This window comes from Macaca fascicularis, chromosome 7 (assembly GCF_037993035.2).
Source record: "Macaca fascicularis isolate 582-1 chromosome 7, T2T-MFA8v1.1".
In the NCBI taxonomy this organism is placed as follows: Eukaryota; Metazoa; Chordata; class Mammalia; order Primates; family Cercopithecidae; genus Macaca; species Macaca fascicularis.
Window position 1 is genome coordinate 74,367,839 of NC_088381.1, and position 22,204 is coordinate 74,390,042.

General features: G+C 49.4%; 1 protein-coding gene across 2 annotated transcripts; it reads right to left on the reverse strand.

Annotated features, from left to right (window-relative positions):
• Positions 1-1,658: 1,658 nt before the first annotated feature.
• On the reverse strand, positions 1,659-13,339 carry ARPIN (actin related protein 2/3 complex inhibitor). Of its 2 annotated transcripts, none has more exons than XM_005560497.5 (6): positions 13,130-13,339; positions 11,129-11,204; positions 8,333-8,465; positions 3,797-4,003; positions 3,234-3,397; positions 1,659-1,833 (listed from the first exon to the last, which is right to left on the reverse strand). In XM_005560497.5, the coding sequence occupies exons 1-6, from the start codon at positions 13,219-13,221 to the stop codon at positions 1,825-1,827; spliced, it is 681 nt and encodes a 226-aa protein (XP_005560554.2). In that variant the 5' UTR covers positions 13,222-13,339; the 3' UTR covers positions 1,659-1,824. The 2 variants fall into 2 exon arrangements, with proteins under 2 accessions (XP_005560554.2, XP_073852812.1); XM_073996711.1 differs by having other exon boundaries at positions 8,333-9,763.
• Between the last annotated feature and the right edge of the window lie 8,865 nt (positions 13,340-22,204).

The following is a 22,204-nucleotide window of genomic DNA, read 5'->3' on the forward strand; positions in this document are numbered from 1 at the left end:
ACACATTAGGGGCACTCCATAATTATTAGTTCACCACCACCCTCTCTTTTCCCAAGTCAAGCAAGATCCACATGCCAAAGTCCTGATGACATGGAGACTTCAACTCCAGGTCTCTTCACAGATCTGGGTGTGGGTATACCACCCAAAAAGGCAATGTTCACGACCCAAGATAAATGGCTTCCTTCTCCTAGGAACATTGCCCAGCTGAAAGGCTGTTTACACCTGACAATAACCCAGTAAGGGTGGAGGAATTCCTTTCTGAAGATTTGCTCATTCATAAAAAGTCCTCCAGGTATAAAACAACAACAAAAAAGGTATTCTCAAAACTGTAGCCTGGCAGAGTGAGTCTGAGAGATGCAGACCAGCCAGCCACACCTAGGAACACTGTTGGCCTCTCTGGGAACGCTGTTGGCCTCTCTGGGAATGCCATCTACCAGGAAAGCAGCCAGGGATGTCAGACGACAGGAACCCCCGAGGTGGCATGGGGTCAATGGGGGAATAAAGACCTGGCAACTTGGGAGGCGGGGGGAAGGTACAGGGGACACAGAGGCTTGAAGCTGGATAGTAGAGGCTACAACATGGAGTGCTAAGGAGGGGGCCGGTGGGGAAGGAAAGCAGGAAACAATGAGAACAGAGGAAGAGCCCCGCTAACTTCTCTCAGCTGCTCTGCATTTAGACAAGGGATATTCCCCATTCTGCACCAATACCAGGTCCAGTTACTCTCCGGCTGCCCTAGGGTCTCTCCCACCACCTGCCTCCAAAAACCAGGCTGCTATCCAGGGCGAGGGTCAACATGAGGCCGGGTGCGGTGGCTCACACCTGTAATCCCAACACCTTGGGAGGTGGAGGTGGGTGGATCGCTTGAGTCCAGGAGCTTGAGACCAGCCTTGGCAGCACAGTGAGACCTCCATCTCTAATTTTTTTTTTTTTTTTTTTTTTTTTTTTGAGACGGAGTCTCGCTGTGTCGCCCAGGCTGGAGTGCAGTGGCCCGATCTCGGCTCACTGCAAGCTCCGCCTCCCGGGTTCACGCCATTCTCCCGCCTCAGCCTTCGAGTAGCTGGGACTACAGGCGCCCGCCACCACACCAGGCTAGTTTTTTGTATTTTTTTTTTTTTTTTTTTTTTTTGAGACGGAGTCTCGCTCTGTCGCCCAGGCTGGAGTGCAGTGGCCGGATCTCAGCTCACTGCAAGCTCCGCCCCCCGGGTTTATGCCATTCTCCTGCCTCAGCCTCCCGAGTAGCTGGGACTACAGGCGCCCGCCACCTTGCCCGGCTAGTTTTTTGTATTTTTTAGTAGAGGCGGGGTTTCACCGTGTTAGCCAGGATGGTCTCGATCTCCTGACCTCGTGATCCGCCCGTCTCGGCCTCCCAAAGTGCTGGGATTACAGGCTTGAGCCACCGCGCCCAGCCGTTTTTTGTATTTTTAGTAGAGACGGGGTTTCACCATGTTAGTCAGGATGGTCTCGATCTCCTGACCTCATGATCCACCCGCCTCAGCCTCCCAAAGTGCTGGGATTACAGGCTTGAGCCACCACACCTGGCCTCTAATTTTTTTTTAAAGGGTCATCATGTAATGTCTAGGAAGGCTAGACTCACATGCAGGGAGGGGCCCTCCGTGAGCCACAGCATGGGGCCCCACCACCAACACAGTGGTCATGGGTTTGGTTTTAGCAGAGCTTGTTCAAAGAGTATTCCAAGGTGGCTGTGGGGAAGAACCAGGTAAGACTTGGCTGACTGTTCTCTCCAGCTCCAGAGTAGAAGTTCATGGAAGAAATTCTCAACAATGCTACAGAAGGTGCTGGTGCCCCCGGAGGCAGCCACATCCCTCAGTCATCCTGGAGAAATCCAAGGGGTAAAGAGATACAGAGAGAGCACATGTCATAAACATCGCTGCAAGTTATCAGACAAACAAGGGTTCAATCGTGTGGTACCTGCGGGGCCCATGAGTGCTTGCCTGGGCCTACCCTCATTAGAGCTGGCCTGGCAGCTCCAACAGCTCTTAGACTGTTTTTCAGTCCAAGACTTGCTTTATGAAGACAAAGGAATTCAGACACTCTCATCTGCGTGCCCTTGCTTTCTCTGGCAAAAATCATCTCCATCACCTAGATAGAGCATTTTTCTGTGAATTCTTTGCTTTAAATGTTCATTTTGAGGCCAGGTGTGGTGGCTTAAGCCCATAATCCCAGCACTTTGGTGGATCACCTGATGTTGGGAATTCGAGACCAGCCTGACCAACATGGAGAAACCCCGTCTCTATTGAAACTACAAAATTAGCCAGGCAAGGTGGCACATGCCTGTAATCCCAGCACTTTGGGAGGCTGAGGCAGGAGAATCACTTGAACCTGGGAGGCAAAGGTTTCGGTGACCTAAGATCACACCATTGCACTCCAGCCTGAGCAGTAAGAGTGAAACTCCGTCTCGAAAAAATAAAATAAAATAATAAGTGTGCATTTGGGGGCCTTTTGACATCAATTCAACTCTTTGGGTAAAATATATTTCAGAAAAACAACTGTGAACCTGGGCAACATGGCAAGACATTGTCTCTACAAAAAATAAAAAAATTAGCCAGGCATGGTGATGCATGCCTATAGTTCCAGCTACTTGGGAGGCTGAGGTGGGAGGATCACTTGAGCCCAGGAGTTTGAGGCTGTAGTGAGCCATGATCATGCCACTGCGCTCCAGCCTAGGCAACAGAATAAGACTCCGTCTCCAAAAAAAAGAAAAGAAATGAAAAGAAAAGCAACTGTGAATAGGCTGAGGATCAATGAGGGGACTGACTCTCAGCAAAAGAAAAACCAGTAAGGACCAGGTCAGCCATTCTCCAGACACTTCAGGCAAGCAGCCCAAACCAAAGGAGGAAAAACTACGCATTCAGTTGTTCAACTGCCTCAGCATTGTTAATATATTCACCTGAAGTAGAGATGTTTTGAGACTTAATGATCATCATTAATATCCCTCTGCACCCCCTTCTTCCTACCACTTGGGAATCTTTGGGGCATAGTTAGGTTCACAGCCACCTACAAGGAAGGTCCCAGGTTGTCATTCTTCATACCTTAAAGGAATTTTCCTGATGCTAACACACTCCCAGGTGTTTCACAGAATTCCACTAAAGCTGGGGGGTAAGATTCTTCTGTCATCTTCTCATCCTAGCCATAACCTCAACCAGTATGTACCATACTCCTGCCAGGAGATTCAACTGCACCAACACCAGGTGCACAGTTCCCCATTGACCTACCCACTCCTCGTCCTCTGCCCCGTCCCCCTGCTCTCGGATCTCCGCTGCAGCCCGCTCCGAACACTTTTGGGCCATGATGTTGTCTGTCCAGGATGCCCCTGTCTTTCCATCACCAGCGAAATTACACTTTGTCACTGTTCCAGCCTCAAGTTTGGCCAGTGAATCTGAAAGAAGAGATGAAGCTGAATGTCCTCTGTCCCTGTGGTGGAAACATAGCGAGGGCTGGGCCCATTGTGGTGGGGTCCCCTAGGCCTGAGTTAAGCCACTGTTTTTTCCAGGCCTAGATGTGGTCAGTGAATCCCTGGGTGGGACCCCCAAGGTATGGTGGGGAGAGGTCGCTCACAGGAATCATGGGATTGGGTGGCACCTGGGGATCCAGGCTGTCGAGCCTAATGGCCCTAGGGCACCTGTGCAGGGATTTAGGAGTAAATCTCCGGGGCTTGGTTGTGTCCCCACGGAGGCCAGACCTTGCCTGCTCCCATGAGCTCTAGACATTAGGGAGGCCGAAAGCTCCCATGGGCCACACAGGAATGGTGGGCCACAGTGAGGGTTGCACTGCTCACCCAGGAAGGGACCATCGCCCCGAGTCTTCAGCCGTACCCCGGCCCCCAGCTCGAGCTCCATTGCCTCCATCTCCGACTCGGGCATCCAGAACGCCACTGTGTGGTTGGGGGTGAGGCTCTCTGTCAGTGCCAGCAGCTCTGGCTTGTTGACCAGCCCCTTCAGTGCCTCGGGCGTGAGCCTGTCAGTGTCCCCTTTGGCTTCCACCTCTGCAGGCACAGAGCACAGGAGGGTCATTATCACTGTGGCAGCAAGCACTTCTGCAGGGCCTCTCAAGAGCCAGGTGAGGGCTGAGTGGTTCCAAGCTCAGTCACCCGGAGGCTGGGACTCGGTGCCCATTCTGCGAGTCCTCAACAAGGAACTCCACAGCAGAGGCGGACAGGCATGGGCTGGGGACAGGCAGCCTGGTGCAGATCTGGGCTCCACAATAACTTGGGCAAGTTACATCACCTCTCTGTACCCGAAAAATAGGATAAAATCGGTACCTACCTGACAGGACTGACATGACATATAAAGGAAATAAAGCACGTAGCACAGCGCCTGGCATGTGGACGCCTCAGGGAGCGTTCATATGTTTTCACTATTCCCATCTTACAGATGAGAAAACCAAGGCTTAGAGAAGTTCAGTAATTAGCTCAAGGTCACATAGTAGTAGAGGAGGCAGGATTCAAAGCACCCCAACACAATTCCATCTTGAGACCCCAGTGGCCAGGAAGGGTTCTGTCCAAGCCCTCAGGGTCTCCTTGGCTGGGGTGAGGTCTACTGGAACCAGGAGTAAACTCTGGTAGTCCCCCTCCTCTTTCCTGTTCCTGGCAGAGTTCATGGGGTAAGGGAGGAGTCCTAAATCCAGGTGCTGGATTAGGGGAGGGGCACTCCTGGACTGTGAAGTGGGCCCAGCCTCACAGGGCTGGGTGTTCACAAGGCCACACCCCAGCACAGCAATCCCGGAGCTTGTCCCACAGGCTGCCTGCGCCACGCCAAGCCCAGGTGGCTGCACTTTGCTGAAGAACATCCCAGTCAACCCATGAACACATTTCATGGAGCACATTTCATTCATGGGGTACAACCTCAGCCGACCTCTGTCAGGGATGCCTTCTGGGACTGCACAAGTGGCTGCCCCCACAGGACCGCTCCATTCTCCTCAGCCCTCTGCCCGACACCGGCTAGACGGGGCATCTCACCTTCTTTGCAAGGTAACAGAAGCCATCAAGTGGGGCCTCTCACTTCCCTGACACCACTTACCTGTCAACTCACTTTTTTTTTTTAGATGGAGTCTCACTCTGTCACCCAGGCTGGAGTGCAGTGGCACAATCTCAGCTTATTGCAACCTCTGCCTCCTGGGTTTGAGCAATTCTCCTGCCTTAGCCTCCCGAATAGATGGGATTACAGGTGTGCGCCACCACACCTGGCTAATTTTTGTATTTTTGGTAGAGACGGGGTTTCACCATGTTGGCCAGGAGGGTCTCAAACTCCCAACCTCAGGTGATCCACCCACCTCAGCCTCCCAAAGTGCTGGGATTACAGGCGTGAGCCACCACGCCAAGCCATCAACTCACTTCTGACCACACAAAACATCTCCTCTTTTCTTCAGTCTCAAAGGACAGGAGGCCTCTCCTCCTGCCTCAAGCCAGCTCCTCCATCTGGGCTGCAGACCCCTTCCCACCTCCTGAGGACCTGTCTCTCTCTCCCTACTCCTTGACCTTTCCTCAAGGCCTTCCTGCATTCTGGCTTTGACACCTACTGCTCCAGACCCCGTGTACCCCCACCAGAGTCACCGGTGAGGTCTTAACGGGCAAACCTCTTGGATGCTCCATATCTCAGACCTAACTAACCCTTGGGCAGTGCCTGACCCCATTGTTAGCTCCTCACGCCTGTTCCCCTTGGCTTCAAGGGGCTTTAGAGACATGACACCTTCCCCATCCCTCGGACCTTTCAGTGGTTCCATCTCCTGCTCTTCCTTCTCCATCCACCTCCCGTTGTTGCTGTTTCCCAAGACAACCTCCTGGGCCCACTTCTTTTCTCCTCCTGGGTAACTTGGTCCACTTCCGTAGCTTCAATACTCTCAATGTGCTGCAGCCCAGTTCTCTCCCCAAGTTCTAGAACTGTCCTCCAAGGCCTCAGTGGACCTCTACCCAGCAGTGCTCCTGGCAACTCAAACTCGGTGTGTTCCAAACAGATCTCCTCTACACAAACCTCTCACTCCTCCATTCCCCTGAGCCTGGCACCCATGCCCAACCTCTGGTGTCATCACGACTCCTTCCTCTTCCTCCCCAATAGCCAAGCCAACAGGCCACTGTGCCTCCTCTAGCTTGAGCTGCTCCAGTCTCTGCACCCCCACTGACAGGTCCTTAATCCTGGCCTTCTTATCTCTGTCCTAGGTGACCATAACAGCTTCTTCACAGGCCTCGCTGGGCTCCAGGCTATTTGCCTCCCTGGGGATTTTCAAACACAGACCTGATCATGTCACTTGCCTACTTAAAACCACTCACTACAGGGCTGCCCTGCACCCTCGGTTAGAGCTGAGCTCCTCAGCGCCTGCTCTTCCTGCTGCCTGCCCTGCATGGCTTCTCATACCTGGGTCAGGAACTCTTCAACTTCCAGGCATTGGGCACCCTCTGCCTCTCTGAAACACCCTGCAAATCCCTGGCACCTGGCTGACCTCTGCTTATCTTTCAGGATTCAGTCCTGGTATTCCCTGCTCCAGGGCGTCCCCAGTCATGCCTGCCTGGGCTCAGCACCCTTCACAGGATCCAGGCCCAGGCCTCTCTATCTCCTCTACTGGACTGAGAACATTTCAAGTATACGACTGGGTTTTGTTCATCCCTGGACCCCTCAGTATGTGGCACAAGGGCTGGCACATGATATAGATGATCCCTAATGTTCAGAGAGTCAATGAGTAACTGAAGGTATGAATGAATAAAGTGATGGCGTCCCACTCAACCTCAAAACCTTCTCACCCAGGGGCAGACAGCAAAGAGGCCCTACCAGAGACAAAATTAGGAAGAAGAACAAGATCATGGAGGGTCTGCTATGGTCAGAATGTATCCCCCAAAATTCATATGTTGACAGGAGGCTGAGGCAGGAGAATCACTTGAGCCTGAGAGGTGGAGGTTGCAGTGAGCCAAGATCGAGCCACTCACTCCAGCCTGGGTGACAGAGCCAGACTTTGTCTCAGACAGAAAAAGAAAAGAAAAGAAAAACAAAGAGACAAACTCAGCTGTCTTTCCTCCACTGACGGAGTATGGACGTAATGCCTAGAAGTAAAGTGGCCACTGAAAAGTATTATTATTATTATTATTATTTTTTTTTTTTTTTTTTTTTTTTTTTTTGAGACAGAGTCTCACTCTGTTGCCCAGGCTAGAGTGCAGTGGTGGGATCTCGGCTCACTGCAACCTCCACCTCCAGGATTCAAGGAATTCTCTTTCCTCAGCCTCCCAAGTAGCTGGGATTACAGGCGCCTGCCACCATGCCCAGCTAATTTTTGTATTTTTAGTAGAGACGGGGTTTCACCATGTTGGCCAGGCTGGTCTCGAACTCCTGACCTCAAGTGATCCACCCACCTCGGCCTCTCAAAGTGCTGGGATTACAGGCGTGACCCACCGCACTCACCCTAAAATTTTTTTAAAAAAGAAAAAAATCATACGTTGAAACTTAATCACCAACGTGATAGTATTAAGAGGTGGGTCCTTTATGAGGTGAGAAGGTCATGGCATATGAGTGGGATGAGTGCCTTTACAGAAGAGGTTGAAGACAGAGCTGCCTTGCCTTCTGCCATGTGGGACTCAGCAAGAAGGCGCCGTCTCTGAAGCACAAAGCAAGCTCTCACCAGACACCGAATCTGCTGGCACCTTGACCTTGGACTTCCCTGCCTCCAGAACTGTAAGCAAGACATTTTTGTTCTTAAGCAGGTGCGGTGGCACACACCTACAGTCCCAGCTATTCTGGAGGCTGAGGAGGGAGGATCACTTGAAGACTGTAGTGTGCTATGATTGCACCTGAGAATAGCCACTATACTCCAACCTGGGCTACATAGCAAAATCCAGCCACTAAAAATGCACAAAGAAATAAAAAATTTTTAAATTAAGAATACAATAAACAAACACATTTCTGTTGTTAATAAATCACCCAGCCTAAGCTATTTTGTTATATAACACGCATGGACTAAGAGCCCAGAACCAAATGAGGATTTGGGCAGTAAAACGGAGACCACCTAGGGCCTGGCCTGGGCTCTGCACAAAGGCAGTTAGAGCCCAAAGCCAGGTTTGTGGGTGATTCTGCCAGACACAGGAAATGGCAGGAGGTGGGAAGGCCAGCCTGCTCCCTGGGATGGAGGGGAGGAAACGGGGATCCTCTGAGTGAATGGGAGGCAGGAAGGAGTCCAGCCCCAGGAGTGGGTGGGGAAGCCTCAGGCCACACACGGGGCTTCAGCATCAAGCAGGATGAGAAGACACTTTCCAGGGGCCAAGAGGCTCAGAAGACAAAGGCTGCCACACTGCAGGAGGGCCCTAAGGGAGGGAGGAAGGGCAGAGGATACCTACTGTAGGATGACATGAGGAAGCCCGTGTTCACCTTCCTGGTGGCGCTGAAGTTGGGCTCGATTTCATTTCCCTTGGCGTCGAATTTACGGCGATGGATGTGACCGGGCTGGATATACAGCACATAGTAGCGCTCCTGGGGCCAGGCAGACAGAGAGTGAGGGAGGCGGCCTCATCCCACAACACACACACTCTGGGCTCTGGCTGCAGCCCCGCCAACCTCACATCTACCCTGGAAGCCCACCTCAGCTCCAAAAGATGTTCAAGCTAGACAGACGCCCCAACCCCACCAAATATTTATTCATTCATGGGTTCACAAGAGCACCTGCCACATATAATGAGCCCTGCTAGAAGTTCCTAACAGGGCAAGCCCAGGGCTTCCACACAGCCAAAGACCAAGAGTATATACAGAAAACCGTAACTTGGGCTGGGTGCAGTGACTCACGCCTGTAATCCCAGCACTCTGGGAGGCCATGGCAGGTGGATCACGAGGTCAGGAGTTCAAGACCAGCCTGACCAGCATGGGGAAACCCTGTCTCTACTAAAAATACAAAAAATTAGTCAGGTGTGGTGGCAGGTGCCTGTAATTCCAGCTACTCAGGAGGCTGAGGCCGGAGAATCGCTTGAACCCAGGAGGCAGAGGTTGCAGTGAGCCAAGATCATGCCATTGTACTCCAGCTTGGGCAACAGAGCAAGATTCCATCTCAAGAAGAAAAGAAAGAAAGAAAAGAAAGAAAAAAGAAAGAAAATCATAACTCGGCCAGGCAAGGTGGCTCATGCCTGTCATCCCAGCACTCTGGGAGGCCAAGGTGGGTGGGTCACTTGAAGTCAGGAGTTCGAGACCAGCCTGGCCAGCATGATGAAACTCTGTCTCTATCAAAAATATAAAAAATTAGCGAGGTGTGGTAGCATGCTCCTGTAATCCCAGCTACTCAGGAGGCTAAGGCAGGAGAATCGCTTGACCCCAGGAGGCGGAGGTTGCTATAAGCTGAGATCATGCCACTGTACTCCAGCCGGGGTGACATCTCAAAAAAACAAAACAAAACAAAACAAAATCCATAACCCAAGTCCGAGGACCCCAAATACCATGCAGCAGGAATGGGTACTGCCAAGGTACAATGGAAAGGGCACTGAAAAGGAGCCCTGGGTGAGGGTAGCCACTCTGCCCCTTCCAGCAGATGCAGTGCGTGGGACAAGCCACTCAGTTTCCCCATCACATGGGGATAACGCGATGTCTGTGTTTAAGAATATTATGAGGGTTCAACGAGATAACAGAGGGGCAAGCACAGTGCCAAGTGTGAAGTGTGCTGTAAATGCTATTTGCCAGTTGTTCAAGGCAGGTGGGTGAAATGCTCCCAGGGCCTGAAGAACAGGTGGCCACTTCCTGGTAGAATCAAGAAAGATGAAGTCTTGGAGGGTGAGGAAGTCTGCCAACTGTGGGAATAAGAAGCCGTAGGAAGAATATTAAAAGCCTGGGACAGTATAGGAAATAAAAGTCAAGAGGCCCCTGTGCATGTTTGAGCCACGCAGGGCACCTGGAGGCCTTCTGGGAGCCCAGGCTGGGAAAGCAAGTGAGCTTGGTTCAGGACAGGCCTTGAGTTGGCATTTGGAGTTTGGATTTTATCTGATGGACAAGGAATCCTGAAAGGTTTCTGAGCAGCAGTGAGACCCTCAGATATGTATTTCTGGAAAGACATTTGTCCTGTTGGCAGCAGGGCAGGGATGAGCTCTGGGGACAGCCAGAAGGCAGAGGGACAGGTGCAAGGTTTTATCAGGACAGGCTGAGGGCCCATCTGAGGTAAGCAGCCATGGAAAGAGGAAGGGAAGGCAGGGGAGGGGGAGGAATGGGCAAGGGAGGAGCCCAGTGGGACCTGGCATTGCTTTCCTGGGGAGCAGACAGTGAGGGTTCGCAGCCTGGTGGCTGGGAGGGCAACTGAACCGTCACCAGGAATGGAACTCAGAGGAGGCAAGTTTTAAGAGGGGCTAGGAGAAGGCCCTGCCTGAGGGCAGCTGAGGCAAGTAAGCCCCATATCAGCATGGAGACACTGCTGGGCTCTCCTGGGCAGGCTGGTTAGGGGCTCTGAGGGGTGTTCCCACCTGCTGACTGTGTGCTAAGGAGGGGAGGGTACAGCAAAATACCACCTGACATGAAAATAGTGCTGAGTGTTCTCGTGGGGTATAGGAGGGACATGCAGGCTCCACGTAGCACCAGGGCTCTGGCCCTACTGGAGGGGACATTTTTAGAGACCAAGGTCAGTTATAGAGACCAAGGAGATAAGGTGGTCAGCACATCTAGGTGGGGCTATTTGAAAGGGGAATGGAAAGTCAGAACTAGCACTCAGAAAAAAGACACAGGCTAGTAGTGGATGGTGAATGCCAGGTGTATCCACAGACACCTGAGATGGGGTGGTGACACGGGGCATGACCCCAGGAGGCTGAGAGGGCAAAGGCAGCCAGGACATCAACATGGGAACTGAAGCCCCAGACAGTGTCTGAGTTTACATTCAGGCAAGACTGGGGTTTATGGCCTGGTCCGCCTTCTCAGCCATGACCCAGGCTCTTCTGGCAAGAACACAGGCCCTCCCACCTGTCTGCTGCCCAACACAGCCTTAAACTATTCTGCTTCCAGCTGGTGGTCCCATTTGGCTGTAAATCTCCTGACCTACTTCCCACTTGCTTTCTAAGCCCATCAAGAATCTCCACTTATGGCACTGGAAGGACGCAGCACAAGGAGATGCCACAGTGGGTAACGACCGTGAAGTCAATGCCTTCTAGCTAGCACTGAGGAAGCATCCTCACCTTCCTGCCATGAGCGTCCAAGATGCTGTGCCGAGATACATCGATCAGTTCTCCCTCCAGCAGGACACCATCTCCCCTGGGGATGAATGGGAAAGAAAGGATAGTCGGTTCTGTCACTCCTCAGGAAATCTCACCTGTGTCTCCTATTCACCCAACCCTGAGCAGGCTGGGTATTGAGCAGTTCCCTTCCCCGTGCTTCCTACACAGGGGTCTCCAACCCTGCAAGGGTCCCAAAGGCTGGGGCATTGCCCAGATGCCAGGAGGAACCTTGTCAGGCTGTCCTAAGATCAAGTTACGGCCCCCTCCTACAAGGCCACTGGGAGTTATTGGAACCAGAGTCTCAGTCTTATCTACAAAATGGCGAGGAAAACAGCCGCCTCACTCTGCTCCTCTGATGATGACACAAGATCATGTGTGTGAAGGTGTTTTGTAAGCTATTAAGTGCTTACTAAATATAAAATATTTTACTTTTTTATTGGGCCAAATGTGAGGGTAGGTATCTAAGCTGCAATAAGCTATTTTCCCTTTCCACCTGTTTTTAAACACTCTCATATTCCTGTTCTCATTCATATCCAGGTGGTCATTAATCCAAGGAAAAGGTTATTTCTGAGAGGTGAAGAACCCAAAACTCAGGAGTCTGGGACTAGCGCAAGATCACACAGTCCTTCACTGAGGGGAAGTGGACCCCTGGCTTCCTGACTCTGGTTTTCATAAAAGCAGAACCTGGAGGCTTCCTTTTTTGCATCCACAGAAATGGAGAAGGGTGGGGACAGCTGAAGATGACAGTGGAAGAGGGATGGGAGTGGGAAGTGAAAACTCTACCTAACTTGTCTCTATCCAATCCATCCCCACCCCCCCGGGCAATTATTTTTCTAAATATTTAACTGACAAAGACTATATATTCAAGGTGCACAACGCGATGATTTAAGTACACACTATGTAATGATTACCACAAATTAATGAACACACCCACCAGACCCCATGCTGTACATTAGATCCCCAGAAATTGTTTATTCTGTAACTGAAAGTTTGTACCCTTGATCATTTCCCCACCCCCATCCCCACTCCCATCCACTATCCCCTGGCAATCACTGTTCACTGCTCTACTGTTTCTTTTCTTTTGACAGAGTCTCCCTCCGTTGCCCAGGCTGGAGGGCAGTGGCACAATCTTGGCTCACTGCAACCTCCACGTCCCGGGTTCAAGCGATTCTCATGCCTCAGCCTTCCAGATGGCTGGGATTACAGGTACCTGCCACCACGCCTCGCTAATTTTTGTATTTTTAGTAGAGACAGGGTTTCACCATCAGGCTGGTCTCAAACTCCTAACCTCAAGTGATCCACTTGCCTTGGCCTCCCAAAGTGCTGGGATTACAGCGGTGAACCACAGCGCCCGGTCTGTTCTGCTGTTTCTATGGTTCCACCCCTTTATAGATTCCACATACGAGATCACACAGTATTTGTCTTTCTGTGTCTGGCTTATTTCACTTAGCACAATTCTTTAGTGCAATTGTAAATGGAATGGTCCGTTCTGCCTCATAACCCTGTGACGACAGGGCCTGGCCCTCCAAATCCTCCTCACCCAGGCAGGCCCTGCTCTGGACCAGCACGCCCGCTGTTCCCGCCACAGCACGGCCAGTGTCCCTTCTGGGGCAGCGCATGAGCCTGTGCAAAAGCAGCGCGGCAAGCAGCTGGAGTTTATAGTTATGGGGGTGGGGTAGGGCCGGAGGTCGGCGTGAGGCGAAGCACAGCCTTCCGAGACCTGTCTGGGGGTCGGGACCCTCTCTCAAGGGCAGGAGGACGTGCGGGGAGCTTTAAGCCGATCTGTGTCATGGGGTCGCAGGGCGGGCGCGGTGGCAGGGGCGCCGGGAGGGGTGGACTGGAGGCGGAGAGGCGGCTTTGGCAACCCCAGTTTTTCTCCACCCGCATCCCATCCCCCGATCCTGGAGCGGGGTTCGAGCCGGGGCAGATGAGGCCGACCCGAGGCCGTGCGCCCAGGCCTACCCCTGGTGGGCGGAGGGGTCCCAGGCCCCTGGTAGCCGGACGCTCTGCACCGCCTTGTTCCGAAGCGCGCCGTCGTGGTAGATGCGGCTCATTCTCCAGACCGCCCAGGCACCCGCGCACAGAGCCGGCGCACCGGGCTGGGGGCGCGGCGCGGGAAGCGCTGCAGGACGCGCTGGGGACCAGCGATTCCCAGCCGGCGGATCCGGGAATGGCGCGGCCCGGCCCTCCGGCGTTCCTCGGCGGGATTTAAAGGGACCGAGCTCCATTCCTGCCCGCCAGGCCGCGCGCGGCAGGGGTTGGGCTTCCGGGAGGACCCTGGCTAGGGGCTTAGCACAGTGGGGCAGAAAGGCCATGCCTTTCTCTTGTCTCTCTCTCTTCCTCATTCCTAGAGGAAGATTCCTGCCCCAGCACACGCAACAAGGGAAATTGAGGCCCCGAGATCCTATTAAAGAAGATCCTTTGTAGGATTAGCCCGTGAAGGATGGGTTTCTGGGAAGCAGGAATGGAGAACAGCCACTGGGGAGAATTGGGTGGTCAGCTTAGAAGCTGTCCGTTATGCCCTGCCGGCGGCCCTACAATGGCTGAGTCAGGCATCCCAGGGATCTGTGACCAGGGAGCTGGGGCATGGGTGTCAGAACAGAGACGCCTAAGTTTGAATCCCAGCTGTGAGCTTGGGCAAGATCCTCAACCTCTCTGAGCCCATGCTTCTTCCTCTGTAAAATGGGGTCGGTATCAGGAGGATTGTAAAGTTTAACGAGCTCACTCTTTTTACAATATAGCATTGCCCTCCCTCCTTCTTCCCGCACAGCTCCTGAACTCCTCCCTGGTCCCACAGTGCCCTTTGCCCAAGTATGTCATAGTCCATAGGTGCATTTTCCAAGCCTGGTACAGGAGATTCTTCTGACCCTGGGATTGCTGAAGAATCTTGTTCTTCTGTTTGGTTTCTTCGTGCCAGACCTCGGGGCAGGTGGGCCCATTCAGGGAGGCCAGGTGTAACCCCGGTGGGGGTGGGGCGGCATTTAAAGGGGGTGGTGGCCAGGCAGATGCCTAGGAGTCCAGCATGAGCTGTCAATGTTGGAAGAAGCAAGCACTTTCTCCCTTCCCTGCTATACACACACACACACACACACACACACACACACACACACACACACCATGACTTTCTTGGGTCCTAGGCACTTTTGTTTTCAAGGGACCCTTTCTCCATTAAAAATTTTTTAGGCCGGGCGCGGTGGCTCAAGCCTGTAATCCCAGCACTTTGGGAGTCCGAGACGGGTGGATCACGAGGTCAGGAGATCGAGACCATCCTGGTGAACACAGTGGAACCCCGTCTCTACTAAAACTACAAAAAACTAGCCGGGCGAGGTGGCGGGCGCCTGTAGTCCCAGCTACTCGGGAGGCTGAGGCAGGAGAATGGCGTGAACCCGGGAGGCGGAGCTTGCAGTGAGCTGAGATCAGGCCACTGCACTCCAGCCTGGGCGACAGAGCGAGACTCCGTCTCAAAAAAAAAAAAAAAAAAAAATTTTAAATTATATCTTACCACTGGGTTGGCATAAAGATGAATATATGAATTTTATATATTTTATTTTATTTTTTTGAGACAGAGTCTTGGTATATTGCCCAGGCTGGAGTGCGGTGGTGCAAGCAATCTTGGCTGACTGTAACCTTTGTCTCCCAGGTTCTAGTGATTCTCCTGCCTCAGCCTCCCGAGTAGCTGGGATTACAGGCACTCACCACCACACCCTACTAATTTTTGTATTTTTAGTAGAGATGGGGTTTCACCATGTTGGTCAGCCTGGTCTCAAACTCCTGACCTCATGTAATCTGCCTGCCTTGGCCTCCCAAAGTGCTAGGATTACAGGCCTGAGCCACTGCTCCTGGCCTGATGTATTTTCTTCAACCTAAACATATATATATTTTTTTCTGCATACAATCATCCATTACTAAACATATTTTTAGGAAGAAAGAGCACCTGTAGTCCCAGCTACTCAGGAGGCCGAAGTGGGAGGATCACTTGAGCCCAGAAGTTTGAGTCCAGCCTAGGCAACATAGCAAAACCCTGTCTATTAAAAAAAAAAAAATTAATGAAATTAAATGTAAATTTCAAAAGAATAAAAACATTTTGTGGACCACTAAAAGTATGATGGGCCTAATGGATGAATCAGTTCCACTCCTATCTGGCCTACCTGGCTGCCTGGTATATGTCTGAGAAGGAAAAACATAGAAAAGCCCTACTGGAAAGCCCCTCTGGGCAGAACTGTCCCTTGGCCCTCTCTGCTCAAAACCCTCCAGCTGCTCCCAGCCAGCTGGCTGGCATGCCCTCCTCCTCTTTCACCTTTCTGTGTCACGTTCCCCCTCACTGTGGCTCCAACTCTGAATAGCCATCTATGGTCGCCACTAACCACATGTGACTACTTAAATTTAGATTCTAATTGATTAAACCTAAATAAAATGTAAAACTCGATTCCTCACTTTCACTAGCCACATTTTGAAGTGCTCAATAGCAATGTGTGTTTAGCGACTACAAGACACAGAACATTTCTTCGTTGCAGAACATTCTATTGGACAGGGCTGCTCTACATCCTCTCAGGAAGAGTCATCTGCTTATTAGGCTCTGCAACTTCACCCCATCAGCACGATCTGCAAGCCAGGCACCAGCAAGACAGAGGAACCCAAAAGAACAAAAGGAAAATTTTGGAAAGGTTTTGACATTTATTTCCTAAAAAGCATCAATCATCATGGGAAAAAAAACCCAGAATTTTGTTGGACTTTCTTACATGTATTTTGCAGTTTAATAATGTCGCTATATTAAATTATAAACTACAAGGTACCATGGAGACAGTATCAAGTCATCTTCGATTAACACCATTCAACATTCGATTCCTACACTAACTCCCCTTGCTTTGATTTCTTCATCATCATCAAACTTTCTAAAATGTCCAGTTTTTTGTTGTTTTTTGTTTTCTTGAGGCAGAGTCTCACTTTGTCACTCAGGCTAGAGTGCAGTGGTGCAATCTTGGTTTACTGCAACCTCTGCGATTCTCCCACCTCAGCCTCCCAAGTAGCTGGGATTACAAGCGTGCACCACCACGTGCAGCTAATTTTTTTTTTTTTTTCTTTTTTTTTGAGATGGAGTCTTGCTCTGTCACCAGGCTGGAATACAATGGCGCGATCTTGACTCACTGCAACCTCTGCCTTCTGGGTTCAAGCGATTCTCGTGCCTCAGCCTCTCGAGTAGCTGGGATTACAGGCATGAGCCACCATGCCCAGATAATTTTTGTATTTTTAGTAGAGACAAGGTTTCACCATGTTGGCCAAGATGGTCTCAATCTCCTGACCTCAGGTGATCCGCCCACCTCAGCCTCCCAAACTGCTGGGATTACAGGTGTGAACCAGGGCGCCCGGCCCTCTTTTTTTTTTTTTTTTTTTTTAATTGTTAGCTTAAACAAATTTACAGCTACAGATGCCTAAGCTTTGGGCCTCTCAGTTCCATGAGCCCCTACTTAGGCCAGTGTTGGAAGGCTCTCATAACATGTTCACATGGCCATCCACTTTTGTAAAATTTTCATAGATGAAGCAATTTTGCTTCAAGCAGAGACTACTCTTTTTGCTCAGAATTCTCCTTTGCCTCATGTCAAGTGATGGTGGTATGAAATACGAGTGAGGGGAAGCTGACATGGAATACATTTAGTTTGGGTTTAGTGGAATACTTTTATGTGGTCTGTACTCTTTTCCACCTATAATTAAATTATTGCCAGCCATCCTGGTGTAGAAATATCCTACCTCCCTCTGTGCCAACTCATCTGGTACAGAGCACAGAGTGGATGACATGAAGGAGTAGGGCCAGAGGTCACATCACAGTAGAAATGTGCCCTACAGTGCCTGGCACTGAGACTTCGTGGGTGCTGGAGAAGGAACAAAGTGTGAGTCATAAAGTGCCAGAAGCTGGTGTGTAGAAAATTCTTTGGGCCAGGCACAGTGGCTCACACCTGTAATCCCAGCACTTTGGGAGGTCGAGGCAGGCGGATCACTTGAGATTAGGAGTTCGAGACCATCCTGCCCAACATGGTGAAACCCTGTCTCTACTAAAATACAAAAATTAGCCAGATGTCATGGTGCACGCCTGTAATCCCAGCTACTCGGGAGGCTGAGGCACAAGAATCACTTGAACCTGAGGAGACGGAGGTTGCAGTAAGCTGAGATGCACTCCAGCCTGGGGAAGAGAGCGAGTCTGTCTCAAAAAAAAAAGAAAAGAAAAGAAAATTTTTCCAGTTATCAGACAGATGAAATTATAAGCAGAAGATTCTCCTTAACTGTAGTCAAAATCAAAGTTCTCTCAGGAATGTCTTCCCTAAAGCTGTGCATGTAATTATAAACATACCAACCATTTTTCTCCCTGTCTTTTGATGGGCATCGGGCAAAATAGAATTTATCAGGATTCCTGTGTAGGGCACAAATGTCTAGCAGTAAAACAAACAGAAAATGCACTTGTGTATCGAGTTTTAGATTTTAGGCATCACATCAGATCTTAGCATATCTGACACATCTTGTCCTGACAAAGTCTGGTGGTTCCAGAAGAAATAGCATGCCAAATTGCCATCAAGACAGTAAAAAAAAAAAAAAAAAAAAAAAAGGCTGAAGAAATTGTATACACACCACAGAGCAAAAGAAAAACAAAGGAATCGCTCAAGAGAGAAAGCATAACATGATGCCAGAATGAAGACTAAACCTATCCATCACATCACATCAATAAATGCAAATGGAGTAACCCTACTTTGGAAAGATATATGCCTTTAGATCAGACATCTTTCTTTCTTTCTTTCTTTCTTTCTTTCTTTCTTTCTTTCTTTCTTTCTTTCTTTCTTTCTCTTTTCTTTTCTTTTCTTTTCTTTCTTTCTTTTTTTTTTTTTTTTTTTTGACAGAGTCTTGCTCTGTCGCCCAGGCTGGAGTGCAGTGGTGTGATCTCAGCTCACTGCAACCTCCACCTCCCAGGTTAAAGCTATTCTCCTGCCTCAGCCTCCTAAATAGCTAGGTTCAAGCAATTCTGCCTCAGCCTCCCAAGCAGCTAGGATTACAGGCGTGCATCACCGCACCCAGCTAATTTTTGTATTTTCAGTAGAGGCAGGGTTTCACCATGTTGGCCAGGCTGGTCTCAAACTCCTGACCTCAGGTAATCCACCAGCCTCAGCCTCTCAAAGTGCTGGGATTACAGGCATGAGCCACTGCGCCTGGCCTAGATCAAACATCTCTTAATGCCACATCAGAGCCTCTTGGCCTCACATTCTTCCCAGGTCTTTGACCTATTCTGTCCTCACCTCTCTACAGTGATCAATTCTGCCTAGGGCCCCACTGATCTCATGTGGAAACAATCCCTCATGACAGCAATAGGTACACTGTTACTAGTGGTAAGTGGCTCATGATAACCCTTGACATGAAGTGACATCAAAATTATTAAGGTTTTCATCTGTAGTTAATTGGGGGTGAGCTGTAGGTGGAGAGTGAAATTGGGCAGGTAAATGGAGTGTCTGTGGCATTTGATTGGTATGGAGCAATGATCATTATAAGAAATGTTGAGTAGGCTAGCTTTTATTGGGCCAGGTGTGGTGACTCATGCCTGTAATCCCAGTGCTTTGGGCAGACAAGGAGGTAGGATCACTTGAGGCCAGGAATTGAAGACCAACCCAGGCAACATAGTACGATCCTGTCTCTACAAAATTTATTTATTTATTTATTTATTTAACCATGCAACAAAAACCTTTGTTAACATTTTGAACACTTTTAGCTATTATTGAAACTGGTAATTTTACAAAAAAAAAAAAAATGTTTTATTTAGCTGGGTATGGTGAAATATGCCTGTAGTTCTAGCTACTCAGGAGACTGAGGTGGGAGACCATTTTAGCCCAGGAGTTTGAGGCTGCAGTAAGCTATGATTGCCCCATGGCACTCCAGTCTGGGCAATAGAGTGAGACTCTGTATCAAAAAAATAAAGAAAAGAAATATGGGGTAGACCAGCTTTTATTAACAGCATTGAAATCTTACAAAAAAGAAAATGATAGTCTCAGGATAGCTAACAGCCAATTTTAGATATGTACAAGCCATGGGGAGGCTGGGTGTAGGGACAGGATACAATCATTTTAGAATTTTTTTTTTTTTTTTGCAGGAGACCAGAGCTTAATTATTCATTACTCAAATCAGTCTCTAGAAAACTATTTTGGTATCTGTGAAAACTGAACATAGGCAAACCTTATGACCCGGCTGTTCCACTCCCAGGTATACAACCAATAGAAACATTACACCAAGAGATATAGACAAGGCCAGGCACAGAGGCTCATGCCTGTAATCCCAACACTCTGGGAGGCCGAGGGGGAAGAATCCTTTGAGCTCAGAAGTTTGAGACCAGCCTGGGGAACATAGTGAAATCTAGTCTCTACTAAAAATAAAAGAAATTGGCTGGGCCTGGTAGATTATCCCTGTAGTCCCAGCTACTTAGGAGGCTGGGACAGGAGGACCCCTTGAGCCCATGAAATGGAGGCTGCAGTGAGCTCTGGTTGCATCATTGCACTCCCATCTGGGTGACAGAACAAGACCAAATCTCAAAAAAAAGGAGGAGGATCACTTGAGGTCAGGAGTTTGAGACCATCCTGGCCAACATGGTAAAACCCTGTCTCTACCAAAAATATAAAAAATTAGCCAGGCATGGTGGCACACGCCTATAATCCCAGCTACTCCGGAGGCTGAGGCAGGAGAATCACTTGAACCTGGGAGGCAGAGGTTGCAGTGAGCTGAGATTACGCCATTGCACTCTAGCCTGGGTGGACAGAGCGAGACTCCACCTCAAAAAAAAAAAAGATATATATGAGAAAATGTATAGAGGCTGGGTGCAGTGGCTCACACTTGTAATCCCAGCACTTTGGGAGGTTGAGACAGGAGGATCACGAGGTCAAGATATGGAGACTATCCTGGCCAACATGGTGAAAACCCATCTCTACTAAAAATACAAAAATTAGCTGGGCGTGGTGGCGCTTGCCTGTAGTCCCAGCTATTCAAGAGGCTGAGGCAGGAGAATCACTTGAACTTAGGAGACAGAGGTTGCAGTGAGCCGAGATTGTACCACTGCACTCCAGCGTGGTGACAGAGCAAGTCTCTGTCTCAAAAAATAAATAAATAAATAAATAACAAATAAATAAATAAAATTTATAGCAACACTTTTCATAATAGTTCAAAACTGGAAACAATTCAAATGTCTAGAGAAGGTAGAATTTAGAAATAAATTGCGGTGTAGTCCTATGATGGAATATGATACAGCCATAAAAATGAATGACTGACTGCAACTCACAACAACGGGAGGACTGTCACAAATAGAATGTCATACGAAAGAAGATAGTCACTAAATAATTCATAGAGCCGTAGATTATATAGTTTCATTTATGCAATGTTCAAAAGTTAGGCAAGACTAAACTATATTGTTTGGAAATAAAAGCTTGGGTGGTTATATTCTAAAAGAAAAGCAAGGAAGTTATCTTTGTGGAAGGGGAAGTAGTGATTAAGAGAGCCCAGAGGGGGCTGGGTGTAGTGCTGATCATGCCTGTAATCCTAGCACTCTGGGAGGCTGATGCAGGAGGCTTGTTTGAGCCCAAGTGTTCAGGACTAGCCTGGGCAACATAGCAAGACTTCATATCTAATAAAATTAAAAAACCAGTGGTTCCCAGCTATTTGGAGGACTAAGGTGGAGGATCAGTTGAGCCTGGGATGTAGAGGCTGCAGTGAGCCCTGATTATCCCACTGCACCTTAACCTGGATGAGAGAGCAAGACTTTCTCTCAAAAAAAAAAAAAAAAAAGAGCCATGGGGAGCTTTGTGGCAGTTTTTAAGGAGACTGTCACTTCCTGAAGCTTCAGGGACAACTGCTAAAAATCGGACTTGGTATCTGATGACGACAGAGCTGTCAAAGGAGGCTGAGTGTGCAGCCTTGATAGGTCTGCCTCTCAGCATGATGTTCAATTTGTATTAAAAAACAAAAACAGGCTGGGCGTGGTGGCTAACATCTGTAATCCCAGCACTTTGGGAGGCCAAGGCGGGCGACTCGTCTGAGGTCAGGCGTTTGAGACTTCCTCTCTGCTGAGAACTGTCCTAGGTGCTGGAGATATAGAGGTGAACTGAACAGATAAGATCCAAATTGTCATGAGGCAGACATCCTGGTAGAGGAGAGGGGTAATGAACAAATAAAGCAACCCAGAAATGAGAGAGGTTCCGGCAGTAGTAGCTGCTATGAAGGAAACTCAACAAAGGGATGGGGAAGGGAGAGACTGGGTGCACTGGGGTGGTCAGGAGACACGTAGCCAGGGAAGACTTCTCTAGAAGGTGCCTTTTGAGTTGAGACACTGGGACCTGCAAGAACAAAGGTCAGGGGACAAGAGAGAATGTAGAGTGCTGAGGGCACAAAGAAATAAGGCTGATGGAACTCAGTGACTCTTAGGGAGTCCAGCATAGATGAGGTCTGAGTGGTAGGCAAGGCTCAGAATTTGTATTTTATTCTAAGAACATGAACATGTTCTCAGTGCATAAAAAACTGGGGATATACATATACATACATACATATATATGTATGTATATGTATACTATATATACGTATACGTGTGTGTATATATATGTATATGTGTATGTATATATTCCTGAATGATCTCAGTTCACTACAACCTCCGCCTTCCGGGTTCAAGCTATTCTCCTGCCTCAGCCTCCCGCGTAGCTGGGATTACAGGCATGCGCCACCACGCCGGCTAATTTTTTGTATCTTTCGTGGAGATGGGGTTTCACCATGTTAGCCAGGCTGGTCTCGAACTCCTGACCTCATGATCCATCCACCTCAGCCTCCCAAAGTGCTGGGATTACAGCCGTGAGCCACCACGCCCAGCCTGCTTCTTTATATACATAATATTTCTGGAGGGAGAAACAAGAAACCGATTATGGTGGCTGCCTCTGAGGGACTGGGGCTCCAGGGCGGGAAGGAGACTTATGTTTCATAGTGTACTTTTTTATGCTGTTTGATATTTTTACCATGTACATGAATTACTTTTTC

What these genes read in the sequence shown, in the direction of transcription:
- ARPIN (XM_005560497.5), bottom strand. Translation starts at nt 13,221, where the DNA reads ATGAGCCGCATCTACCACGACGGCGCGCTTCGGAACAAGGCGGTGCAG. An exon ending in CTTCCTCATGTCATCCTACA is followed by an intron (nt 4,004 to 8,332) that starts GTAGGTATCCTC and finishes CTGTGCCTGCAG; the next exon opens with AGGTGGAAGCCAAAGGGGAC. An exon ending in GGGCGATGGTCCCTTCCTGG is followed by an intron (nt 3,398 to 3,796) that starts GTGAGCAGTGCA and finishes CTCTTCTTTCAG; the next exon opens with ATTCACTGGCCAAACTTGAG.